A 12500-nucleotide genomic window follows, 5' to 3' on the forward strand; every position below is an offset into this window, starting at 1 on the left:
TTGGGGCTAGGGTGAGTGCAGCTCGACTTGATCGTTTTTACATGTCCAGGAATCAGAGCAATAGGCTGCTGGGTGCTACCATTCTCCCAGTGGGGTTTCGGATCACCACATAACCATGGCTCGGCTGTCTATTTCACCAGGGCCCCGGCAGGCATCTTATTGGAAGTTCAATGTAAAGCTCTTACAAGATGCCACTTTTTGCTCAGGTTTCCAGACTTTTGGGAAAGATGGGGCAGCGAAGAGAGGAGTATGAGTCTCTGAGTCAGTGGTGGGATGTGGGGAAAGTGCAAATTCGGCTTTTCTGTCAACAGTACACAGCTCTCTCATCCTCAGAGGCTAGGAGAGTATTGGGGGAACTAGAGCGGTGTATTAGTGAGATGGAGGTAGGGATGGTGGGGCAAGGCAATGTAGGCCTCCAGGCTAACTTAGCCGAATTATGTAGGGACCTGGGCAGTTTTTTCCAGGTTAAAGCAAAGGGAGCACTTGTAAGAGCTAGGTTCTCCATGCTCAAGGAGATGGATGCTCCCAGCTCCTTCTTCTTTGGTTTGGAAAGACAGAGCAGTGAAGCCAAGGGTATGCATTGTCTACGGCTGTCTGATGGGCGGGTGACCTCTGTGGTGGGGAGATGTGGGAGCGGACTGTGGAGTTTTATACTGACTTGTATAGGGCAGAAATGTGTGATCCTATGTGTGCTCAGGTCTTGTTCGCAGGACTCCTAAGCTCTCTCGGGCACAGAGGGATGAAATGGACATTCCTCTGTTGTCACATGAACTGGCAGAGGCAGTAACCCAGATGTCCCCGGTCGTGCACCCGGGGTTGATGGACTTCCAGTGGAATTTTACAAAAAATTCTGGGGAACAATTGGAAAGGATTTCTTTTGCGTGTTGCGAGAATGCGTCGGGGTAGGAGAGTTGCCGATGAGCTGCCGTCGGGCGGCTCTGACTCTCCTGCCCAAAAAAGGGGATTTGTGTGAACTTAAGAACTGGAGGCCTGTGGCATTACTCTGTGCGGACTACAAGATTTTTGCCAAGGTCCTCTCTAACAGACTGAAGTCCCATCTGGACTCTATAATACACAAGGACCAGACATATTGTGTACCGGGACGCTCAATCACGGACAACTTGTTCTTGATTAGGGACATGTTGGACTTGTCGAGAGGTTCTAATGTGAACTTTGGACTGGTCTCTTTAGATCAAGAGAAGGCTTTTGATAGAGTGGATCATGAGTATCTGTTTAATGTGATGTCTGTGTTTGGGTTTGGGAAGAGTTTTGTGACCTGTGTGAAGCTGTTGTATGCTGGGGCGTCATGTATGGTTAAGGTGGGAGGGGGCTCAGTAGGCCAGTCTGGGTGAGACGGGGCATTAGACAAGGATGCCCTCTATCTGGGCAGCTGTACACACTAGCCATTGAGCCTTTTTAGGACTGCTACGCAGGAGACTGCGGGGAGTATGCTGGACAGGCATGGATGTGGTGACAGGAATTGCAGTCTCAGCATATGCAGATGATGTTTCTGTGATGGTCAGGGATGGGCAAGATATGCAGGAACTAGAGACCAGTCTGAAGGTGTACGAGGGAGCTTCATCAGCTAAGGTAAACTGGGGAAAGAGCAAAGCTCTGTTATGTGGGGCATGGGGGATAGGGCTCCTCCCCTGCTTCCAGGGGTTTGCAGTGGGGTTGTGAAGGGCTTAAAGTGTTAGGGGTGTACCTGGGCTCGGAGAGGTGGGTCAGCAAGAACTGGGAGGGGCTGACACAGGCAGTGGTGTCAAGACTGGCCAGGTGGAGGTGGCTCCTGTCCCAAGTGTCATATAGAGGGAGGGTGCTGATAATCAACAACCTGGTGGCATCTTCCTTGTGGCATAAACTGGCTGTCCTCAACCCCCCGCCGGTCTGCTTGCAGACCTGCAACGCAAGCTGGTGGATTTTTTTTTTTTTTTTGGTCGGGACATCACTGGCTGAAGGCAGCAGTTTTGTACATGACCGTCCACGAAGGAGGACAGGGCCTGGTGGAACTGGAGAGCAGGATGGCTGCTTTCCGACTAAAGGCGGTGCAGAGACTGCTGTACCACACTGATGTTGGCTGGAGGGAACCAGCATGCGCTGCTGAGGAGAGCTGGCGGATTAGGGTTGGACCAGCAGCTGTTCCTCATGAAGCTGGAGAGGCTGAGTACAGCAGGTCTCTCAGAGTTTTACTCTGCGGTGCTGAGGGCCTGGCAGCTGCTAAGGCCCACACGAGAAGGGGGTGTGGAGCCTGGGCAGTGGGTGTGGGAGGAGCCCATCTTCCACAACCCAGCCATCCCTTTGAGATCGGTTCAGTCGGCCACCCTGCAGAGGCAACTGATGGCAGGGGGTTTACAAAGGCTGGGTGACCTGAGACTGCTGGGAGAGGAGGGGTGGAAAACCCCGGAGGTCTTGGTGCAACAAACAGGAATAACGTCTCTTAGGCTGCTGGAGAGATTCCTGGAGGAGGTCCAGGAGGCACTGTCTGAGCCGGTAAGGGGGGTGTTTGAGAGGCCAAAGGGAGAGGGGCCACCAATGTTCCCGCCACTGCAGGTGACGGCAGAGACTGGGGGTCTGGAGGACTTTTTAGATTTTAACACTCCGAGCCTGGGGGAGTTTGAGGGGGTGGGAGGTAAAGCCCTCTACAACCTCTGCGTTAAGGTGAGGAGCATCAGAAGCCTAACAGGAGTGAAGGCACATCAGTGGCAGGGGGTATGTGGGGCGGAGAGTATGGTGGGTTTTAGATGGAGGGCGCTCTACAAACCCCCAGTACCAAAGAGGTCAGGGGACCTCCAGTGGAGGGTTCTTCATGGAGCCCTGGCCACTAACAGCTGGTTGGCACGGGTTGATCCGGGAATTGGGCAGGGGTGTCCTTTCTGTCAAATGAAAGAAACTGTAATTCATGTGTTTTCTGTGTGCACCAGGTTAATGCCATTAATGTCTCTGTTGGAATGTCTGTGTGACAGGTTGGGGGTGGTTTTTGCTGTTGGGATGTTTATAATGGGATACAGGTATTCGAGTAAGGAGAAAGAAAAATGTGTTTTGTTGAATTTTCTGTTTGCTCAGGCAAAGTTAGCTATTTGGCTAACAAGGAGGAACAGGGTCAAGGTGGGGGATAACAGACCCTTTACTACTGTTTAATGGGATGGTCTCTGCGCGCCTTAGGGTTGAGTTTGAGTTCTATAAAATGATCAAATGTGTGGAGATGTTTGAGGAGATATGGTGTGTTGGGGGGGCTGTCTGTATTGCTGGGGAAGATGTTTTGGATATACGGTTGTAGGAGAGGGTTTTTGTGTATTTTTATTTATTTTTTTATTTTAGGAGTGGGGGGGTGAGTTTTAAATGAATTAAGAATGTTTCAATAAAGAAAGACCAAAAGTCATAAGTCACTCACTCACTCACTCACTCACTCACTCACTCACAGCTTTCCCTGGCTTATTGTGCATGGCTTTATTAACACTTTAATAAACACACACAGTCCATTTCAAATATTGGAGGCCAATAATTCTAATCAGACATGTCTTTGACATGGACTTTACCCATTGAAGATAGAACACTATAAATGATCTGACGTTGATGTGGACATACTCGGTGTACATTTCCCGAAATAAAGAAATGATCTCACACCAATACATTTTTTACAGAAAGTTAGCAGAAATGGATCTTGCTACCATGGAAAGGAAAATACCTGTCTATTTGTGGAAAAATCACCCTGATTAACTCTTTAGTCATATCACAGTTTACCTATTTGCTTATGGTTTTATATTCCATTTGATTTGGAACGGCAAACCAGCCAAAATTAAACGGGCCTATTTATATAATGAATATGAACTCGGAGGGCAGAAATGATTAAATATTAAAGCATTAGACTCTCACTAAAGGTGTCAATCATACAAAAGTTATACTTAAATCCAAACTGGTTCTCTAGCAAATTAATCAATTGTCTCACCCCATGTTCAAGAATGGTCTTTTTTCCCTTTATTCAGATTACAACCTCTCACTTTCAGTTATTTACAAAGGAAATCATCTCCCAAATATCATCATTGTTTAAACAAGCCATAGAAAGTAGGTTGCAATTTCAGTTTAATCCACCAGAAACAAACAGAACAAATCATGTGATTCAACTCAAATATACTAATAGATTAAAAAAATAAACATTATCTTTTGAAATAATAATAAAAAAGGTGTAATATTTGTAAATTATATCATAAAGGTGAATGCACCAATTTGTAAGTCGCTCTGGATAAGAGCGTCTGCTAAATGACTTAAATGTAAATGTAATAAACAGGACTGGTGGAGTTATATCACACATGCAGCTAACAAAAAAAATCTGCTCTACACAAATTTACAACCAAGTAAATGCAGCATTACCGCAAAAATGGTAGAAAGTGGAAGGGGAAAAAGTAGTAAAATTGTCTGTCAGCCCTGCATTAAAGACCATATTTGGTTAAAGAAAATTGTGATAAATAAAGTATACCAGTTTCATTTAAGAACCAAAAAATGGACAACTGTGCCACATAGATTGCAAAATAGTTGGGAAGATTGAACTGATACGCAAAACGACACCGGATTCAAAACATACATTTTGTAATTTAAAATATTATACAAAATTCTTGCAACCAATAGAACCTCACAGGAGGTTGGTGGCGCCTTCATTTGGGAGGACGGGCTGATGATAATGGCTAGAGTGGAATCAATGTAATGGTATCAAACACATCAAACACATGGTGTGATGCCATTTGCTCGTTCCAGCCATTATTATGAGCTGTCCTCCCCTCAGTCCTCCCTCTCTCACACACATGCACACCTGTTCTCTACCTTAACCCTCGTTCTTCATTTCTCCATTCCTTCCCTCTGTCTCAACCATCACTCCCTTTATCTTTCTCACTTACCCTGTCTATCCAACTTATTTCTATCTTCTCTAGTCTATAAATGTCTATCCTCCTCTGACTCTCAACCCTGTATATTTCTAAAGCAGGATGGAGTCACCATTGGTCTACAGTCGCTCCTCCCTAAAGAGGCTAAGCTCCGCCCCGAGGCCAGCCCTCCTCTGCACTACAACGTCTTCCTCTACAAGAAGGGGACTAGTCCCTCTACTACTACCAGTAATCCTACCACCACTAACTACACCAACCACAGCATGGCTACTGCTTGGAACCACTCTGAGCCTAACATACTGCCCAATAGTAACTCCAATAAGACTTCCTGGAACTATACCAATAACTCTAACCCTAACATGAACTATAACCCCATTAAAGACTCACAGGTCTCTCAGAATCGCGTTACTCCTCATCATCAATCTCACACCTCCCCCCATCGCCACTCCTACCCCTCCTCCCCCCATTACAGCTCCCTCCATTTTACCTCTCCTCAGAGAACGCCTGTCTCCCCTCATCATGCTTCACACCATTACCAGTCCTCCCCCTCCTCACCCCATCATAGCGCATTCCATTATCCTTCCACCCACCACCATACTGCTGCCTCCCCTTCCTCCTCCCATCACCTGCCCTACCAGCCCTCTCCCCCCCCGCTTCCTACACCCAGGGGTCACTCCAGAGTGACCAGCCCTCTCCCCCCCCACTCAGACAAACCTCACCCCCAAGTCACTCTACATCCCTCCCCCTCCTCACCCATCCTCTGCTATCCCCCCCCCATCCTCCCCCCACCTCTCCCACCCTATCAGCACCTACTCACTGTCTTAATCCTAACCTCGGAACACAACCATACCATACCCACATCCCAACCATAGTCTAACTATACCGTAAACAGCTAACCCTGACTACATCCCAACCATAGTCTAACTATACCGTAAACAGCTAACCCTGACTACATCCCAACCATAGTCTAACTATACCGTAAACAGCTAACCCTGACTACCTCTCAAACATAGTCTAACTATACCGTAAACAGCTAACCCTGACTACCTCTCAAACATAGTCTAACTATACCGTAAACAGCTAACCCTGACTACATCCCAACCATAGTCTAACTATACCGTAAACAGCTAACCCTGACTACATCCCAACCATAGTCTAACTATACCGTAAACAGCTAACCCTGACTACATCCCAACCATAGTCTAACTATACCGTAAACAGCTAACCCTGACTACCTCTCAACCATAGTCTAACTATACCGTAAACAGCTAACCCTGACTACATCCCAACCATAGTCTAACCATACCCTAGACCTGACTACATCCCAACCATAGTCTAACCATACCCTAGACCTGACTACATCCCAACCATAGTCTAACCATACCCTAGACCTGTCTACATCCCAACCATAGTCTAACCATACCCTAGACCTGACTACATCCCAACCATAGTCTAACTATACCATAAACAGCTAACTACACAGCTAACTACGCTTCCTACACCCAGGGGTCACTCCAGAGCCCCCACTCAGACAAACCTCACCCCCAAGTCACTCTACATCCCTCCCCCTCCTCACCCATCCTCTGCTATCCCTCCCCCATCCTCCCCCCACCTCTCCCACCCTATCAGCACCTACTCACTGTCTTAATCCTAACCTCGGAACACAACCATACCATACCCACATCCCAACCATAGTCTAACTATACCGTAAACAGCTAACCCTGACTACATCCCAATCATAGTCTAACTATACCGTAAACAGCTAACCCTGACTACATCCCAATCATAGTCTAACTATACCGTAAACAGCTAACCCTGACTACATCCCAATCATAGTCTAACTATACCGTAAACAGCTAACCCTGACTACATCCCAATCATAGTCTAACTATACCCTAGACCTGACTACATCCCAACCATAGTCTAACTATACCGTAAACAGCTAACCCTGACTACATCCCAACCATAGTCTAACTATACCGTAAACAGCTAACCCTGACTACATCCCAATCATAGTCTAACTATACCGTAAACAGCTAACCCTGACTACATCCCAACCATAGTCTAACTATACCGTAAACAGCTAACCCTGACTACATCCCAACCATAGTCTAACTATACCGTAAACAGCTAACCCTGACTACATCCCAACCATAGTCTAACTATACCGTAAACAGCTAACCCTGACTACATCCCAATCATAGTCTAACTATACCGTAAACAGCTAACCCTGACTACCTCCCAACCATAGTCTAACTATACCGTAAACAGCTAACCCTGACTACATCCCAACCATAGTCTAACTATACCGTAAACAGCTAACCCTGACTACATCCCAACCATAGTCTAACTATACCGTAAACAGCTAACCCTGACTACATCCCAACCATAGTCTAACTATACCGTAAACAGCTAACCCTGACTACCTCTCAACCATAGTCTAACTATACCGTAAACAGCTAACCCTGACTACCTCTCAAACATAGTCTAACCATACCCTAGACCTGACTACATCCCAACCATAGTCTAACCATACCCTAGACCTGACTACATCCCAACCATAGTCTAACCATACCCTAGACCTGACTACATCCCAACCATAGTCTAACCATACCCTAGACCTGACTACATCCCAACCATAGTCTAACCATACCCTAGACCTGACTACATCCCAACCATAGTCTAACCATACCCTAGACCTGTCTACATCCCAACCATAGTCTAACCATACCCTAGACCTGACTACATCCCAACCATAGTCTAACCATACCCTAGACCTGACTACATCCCAACCATAGTCTAACTATACCCTAGACCTGACTACCTCCCAATCATAGACTAACCACACCCTAGACCTGACCACATCAATGACACCCAGACCAAAATCAGGACCCCACGTCCAGGGGACACTTTCTCCTAACGATGGTGCCAATACAAGAGCAATCTATCTATGCATCAGTGTGGTGCTACTAAGGTACTTATTCAGGTTTATTCATGTCTTGTTAACTGTTTATGGAGTGTTATTAACATGTTACTAGGCTTACCAATGTTGTATTACAGCAATGTTCCTGTTTTAAAAAACTTTTATTCTTTGTGTTCATGTTTTTCATTTTGATAACTTATTTTGGTCTAAAATAAAGTGCTTTACAACCAGGGACCTATAAAGATCTTTGATATAAATGGTTGTCCCGCTATGACTGAACATTTGATACATGAGTGCATTTATCCTCATGACCACTAGATGTCAGGTGTGTTCCATGGTTGTGACTGGAGAAACGCATACTAGAAAAACAGTTAGGATTTATTCTGTTCAAGGATTCTATCATTCAACTGACAAATTCACATGCTATGTGTGTAGAGGACACAAATGCATGTACACACGTGACACACACCCGCACGCACACATGCACAAACTAGAGATGTACAGTGGATTAGAGCACATTGCAGCACAGCACTGTATAGAAGATTAGAGCACAGAGCACTACAGCAGATTAGAGCACAGAGCACTACAGTAGATTAGAGCACAGAGCACTGCAGCAGATTAGAGCACAGAGCACTACAGCAGATTAGAGCACAGAGCACTACAGTAGATTAGAGCACAGAGCACTACAGTAGTTTAGAGCACAGATCACTGTAGTAGATTAGAGCACTGTATTAGATTAGAGCACAGAGCACTACAGTAGATTAGAGCACAGAGCACTACAGTATATTAGAGCACTACAGTAGATTAGAGCACAGAGCACTGCAGCAGATTAGAGTACAGAACACTACAGTAGATTAGAGCAGAGCACTACAGTAGTTTACAGCACAGATCACTGTAGTAGATTAGAGCACTATATTAGATTAGAGCACAGAGCACTACAGAATATTAGAGCACTGTATTAGAATACAGCACAGAGCACTGTTAGATACTGCAATGCTTTGTTGCTCTGCATGATAATGACTCCAGGTATGCTGCAATGTTTACTGTTTAGCTGTTTGTGTGTGTGCACGTTCGTGAGTGTGTACATGTGTGTGTGTGCATAAGAAAGTATGTGTGTATTTGTGAGCGTGTGCAGTTGTGTGAGAGAGAGATGCAGGTGTCTGGTAGAGAAGGGGTTCCTTTTCAGTCAGCCTCCAGCAGTGCTACCGGAACTCAAACTGGAAGAGACATGTGGCGCCACCGGGGTGTATCTGTGTGTGTCGATTGTGATTCTGGGGTAAATAAATGTCAATAGTTTTCAGGGTGTCACGGAAACCATCACAAAAGGAAGTCAAACCTGGGATGTGAACCAATCAATAGAAGGGAGAGGGTGTGAGGGGGGACAGTGGGAGAAAGCAGAGAGTGAAAGAGCAAGAGATAGATATTGAGGAAAGAGATGGGGAGAGAAAGAGGTGTTAAGGGAGGTGAGGTCAGCACTCTCTTCATCTGGCCCAGAGGCCCTCAACATCAGGTTCATGTGACAGAGTGTGTGTGTGAGAGTGTGACAGAGAGAAAGAGAATGTTAGCACAGACACAAAGATGACATTTCTCCTCCCTGGCCTGAAAGGAAAACTGTATAACCTGACACAAAGGCCTTTAGCTGAGCTAGAGAGAGAGAGGGGATGGACAGAGTTGCCAGGTTACTGCTTGTGTCCTGCCCACCTTATTGCTCCTGAGGGATGAATAAAGGTGCATTGAATTGAATCAAGGTTGAATGATTATAAAACCACAGAATAGTTCTAGTCAGTGGGGGGGGTTGAGGTCAGAGGTTACATTTCACTCTGCTCCTCGTCATCAATGATGATGGTCATGATGATGGTTCTGTCAGTCTCACTGGTGAAAGGGTTTATGTTGCTGCTCATCCTGCTCTAATCTGTGTCATGCATGTGTGTGTGTGTGACTGTATCATACAGACTGTCAGTGTGGTGTTAGAGGGTTAATGTTGAGAAGCTGCTTCCTTCAAATAACACACTCAATTATTCATATCACACAGCGCTCACTCACCACACACACAAGGCGTAGCTGAAGTTACACACGTGCACGTAAATTGTGTCTAGGGAGAGAGAAGCAGGTCTGTAAACTCAGGGAAAGTGCTGCTTTGGCCAAACAGCTGATGTCTCAGCATCAGCCAATCAGAAACACTTAATCTACTACCTGCTGACCAAATCAGCATTCATGTGAATACAATATCCATAATGTGGAGGCAACAGTATCGGACGACATCCATCAAGACAAAAAGGTCAGACTGACACACACACCCTTCTGATAACACCTGATATAAACAAACCAGTCCATGATCTGACCACAGGCCGCATGTTAGTAGCAGGTGTAAACTATGTCAGAGTATCATATACTTAGATCTGGATATTATGGAGTCATATAGATCTATTAGTGTGTAGTACAGTAGAGTCGGATGCTCTGCAGTGATGGTGCAGTACAGCTTCTCTATCTGCTGTGTACACACACACTTTAAAAGGAATGTCTGCCCCATTAAAGCTCATCAATCGACAGAAGCCAAGCAGAGAGGCTAAGAGAACTAGAGGGGAAAAGGAGAGGGTGGGAGGGGAGAGGGGGAGAGGGAAAGCGGCAGGAAGATGAGGTGGGAAAGGGGAGGGGAAAAGGTTGGGGGTGGATAGAGATGTGGGGAGGCCTGTTGTGCAGAATAATTACAACAGACATTTCTAATGGTAACATTCCTGTTTGAGGCTGTGTGTGTGTTCCAGAACATCATGGGGAAATCATTGCGGTTAATAGAACTCCAGAACATAATCATCTTGACATAAAACAGAGATGGTGGAAGGTAGAAAAGGAGAGCTCTCATAGGAGTCAGTCAGAATAACAACATTAACGGGTTACATAAACCCTATTCTACTGTCTTCAACACACACCAGCCATTAACCCCCCATATTATCTATGCGTATCTCTCAGCGGTTCTGCTGTACCAATGTCCTAATTTATACCCCTCTCTTCGTCTCTTGCTCCCTGCCTGTCACCCTCCTTCCATTTATCCCCCATTCCCTCACACAAATGTCAGCCTTTATGATTCTGCAGCCCTCCCTCTCTCCACCTGTCAGTTTCCTGACCCTCCCTCCATCTGTCTCTCGGCTCAGTTTGTCCCTCTGGGACACCCTTACATCACTCCTCTGTTTTCTCTTTCCAAAACTGTGGTAGTGACAGAACTCTGGTCATTAGAGTGAAAGAGCAAGGGAGAGACCGAGAGGAAAAAGAGAGAGAAGACAATTAATGAAACACAAACGTATTTCCAGGAAAGGATGTTTAATGTCCCAGACACAATGACATCATGACTACAGAGGGGTGTGGCTAGAAAACATTTAAATATTTCACCACTAACCCTACATGTCACAGTTAGTCACCATACAATTGATATATGAGATTGTGTGTATGTCTGTGTGTAAGAGTTAGGGCTCTGTGTGTTTGTTAGAGTGTGAGTGAGGGCTGTGTGTGTTTATGTCTGTGTAAGAGTTAGGGCTCTGTGTGTTTGTTAGAGTGTGAGTGAGGGCTGTGTGTGTTTATGTCTGTGTAAGAGTTAGGGCTCTGTGTGTTTGTTAGAGTGTGAGTGAGGGCTGTGTGTGTATGAACAGGTCTTCATCGTACAGGTCTTCAGGTAGCTGTTCGTCCTCCTCACAGAAAAATGTTGGAAACGGAGGGTTGATGTTCTTCTCCACATAAGTCGGTAGGTTAGTGTCCCTCACCTAAACCATATGATTGGACAACCATTTCAGTAACTTTATAAAACCACGTGATTGGATAAACAAAAGGTCAGTAACTTTATCTGCCAGACCAATAGAAGTGCATCGAGGAGCATGGTAAGTCTGGCTGGTGTATGTCGTACCTTTAGTAAGCAGTTCTTGTGGCCAGGAACAGAGCCATGAACATAGATAACATTATACCTGGTGTTAACTCTCCATACCTAGAGAGAGAGAGTCGTGAGTTGGTAGAAGATGTTGCTTTGGGCATTGTGGACCAGTTAGATAGCAACATAAAGGGTTCAGGCAAGCACTCAGAATGGGACTACAAGCTCTGTTTTTCACACTCCTCTGATTATTCATGAAGGTGCTTACATGGACTCGGTGAATGTGTGTGTGGGTGCGTACCTTTAGGCCGTGGGCAGTGTCAAACACATTTCCCATCATGCCTGGCATCTTTTTCCCTTTGAAGACTTTGGCTGGATCCTGAAGAGACACAGTTTAGTCCAAGTGTGTGTAAGTAGTGTTTTTAGTGTGTGTGTGTGTGTGTGTGTGTGTGTGTGTGTGTGTGTGAATGAGATGTTACATATTTATTTAGATGTATTGATTTTCCCCCAAATCTTTAAACAGTCAACAACGGTGTGTGTCTTACCCCTCCAGGTCCCGAGGCTCCAGGTCTGCGGTGTGTTTTCGTCTGGCCATGAGACGCTGGCTGGCCTTTAAACCCATACCGCTTCATCACCCCCTGAAAACCCTTACCAATACTACACACACACACACACACACACACAGAAAAATTATAGAACACAGAAATGGAACAATTCTCCAGAAATAGACAGACAGAGAGAGAGATGAGGGTGTGGAGCCAGACAGACAGACAGAGAGAGAGATGAGGGTGTGGAGCCAGACAGACAGACAGAGAGAGAGATGAGGGTGTGGAGCCAGACAGACAGACAG

The 12500-nt window shown here is 45.7% G+C and overlaps 1 protein-coding gene and 1 long non-coding RNA gene across 3 annotated transcripts in view; both read right to left on the minus strand.

Moving 5' to 3' along the window:
• Positions 1-6119: 6119 nt before the first annotated feature.
• Positions 6120-8055, minus strand: LOC127910116 (uncharacterized). 2 transcript variants are annotated; one of them, XR_008073968.1, is made up of 3 exons: positions 7613-8055; positions 7379-7573; positions 6120-6304 (listed from the first exon to the last, which is right to left on the minus strand). It is a non-coding gene; the product is annotated as an uncharacterized LOC127910116 (long non-coding RNA). The 2 variants fall into 2 exon arrangements; XR_008073969.1 differs by adding an exon at positions 6776-6869 and having other exon boundaries at positions 7379-8055.
• Positions 8056-11095: 3040 nt separating this feature from the next.
• Positions 11096-12500, minus strand: part of mrpl3 (mitochondrial ribosomal protein L3) — a 6448-nt gene continuing 5043 nt past the window's right edge. Inside the window, exons 8-11 of the mRNA XM_052472454.1 lie at positions 12196-12307; positions 11952-12029; positions 11690-11767; positions 11096-11549 (exon numbers count right to left, since the gene is read on the minus strand). Coding sequence (XP_052328414.1) covers positions 11403-11549; positions 11690-11767; positions 11952-12029; positions 12196-12307 — 415 coding nt within the window. The 3' untranslated portion in view covers positions 11096-11402. The remainder of the gene's footprint in view (positions 11550-11689; positions 11768-11951; positions 12030-12195; positions 12308-12500) is intronic.

Source organism: Oncorhynchus keta, chromosome 20, assembly GCF_023373465.1.
Source record: "Oncorhynchus keta strain PuntledgeMale-10-30-2019 chromosome 20, Oket_V2, whole genome shotgun sequence".
NCBI classification, from domain to species: domain Eukaryota; kingdom Metazoa; phylum Chordata; class Actinopteri; order Salmoniformes; family Salmonidae; genus Oncorhynchus; species Oncorhynchus keta.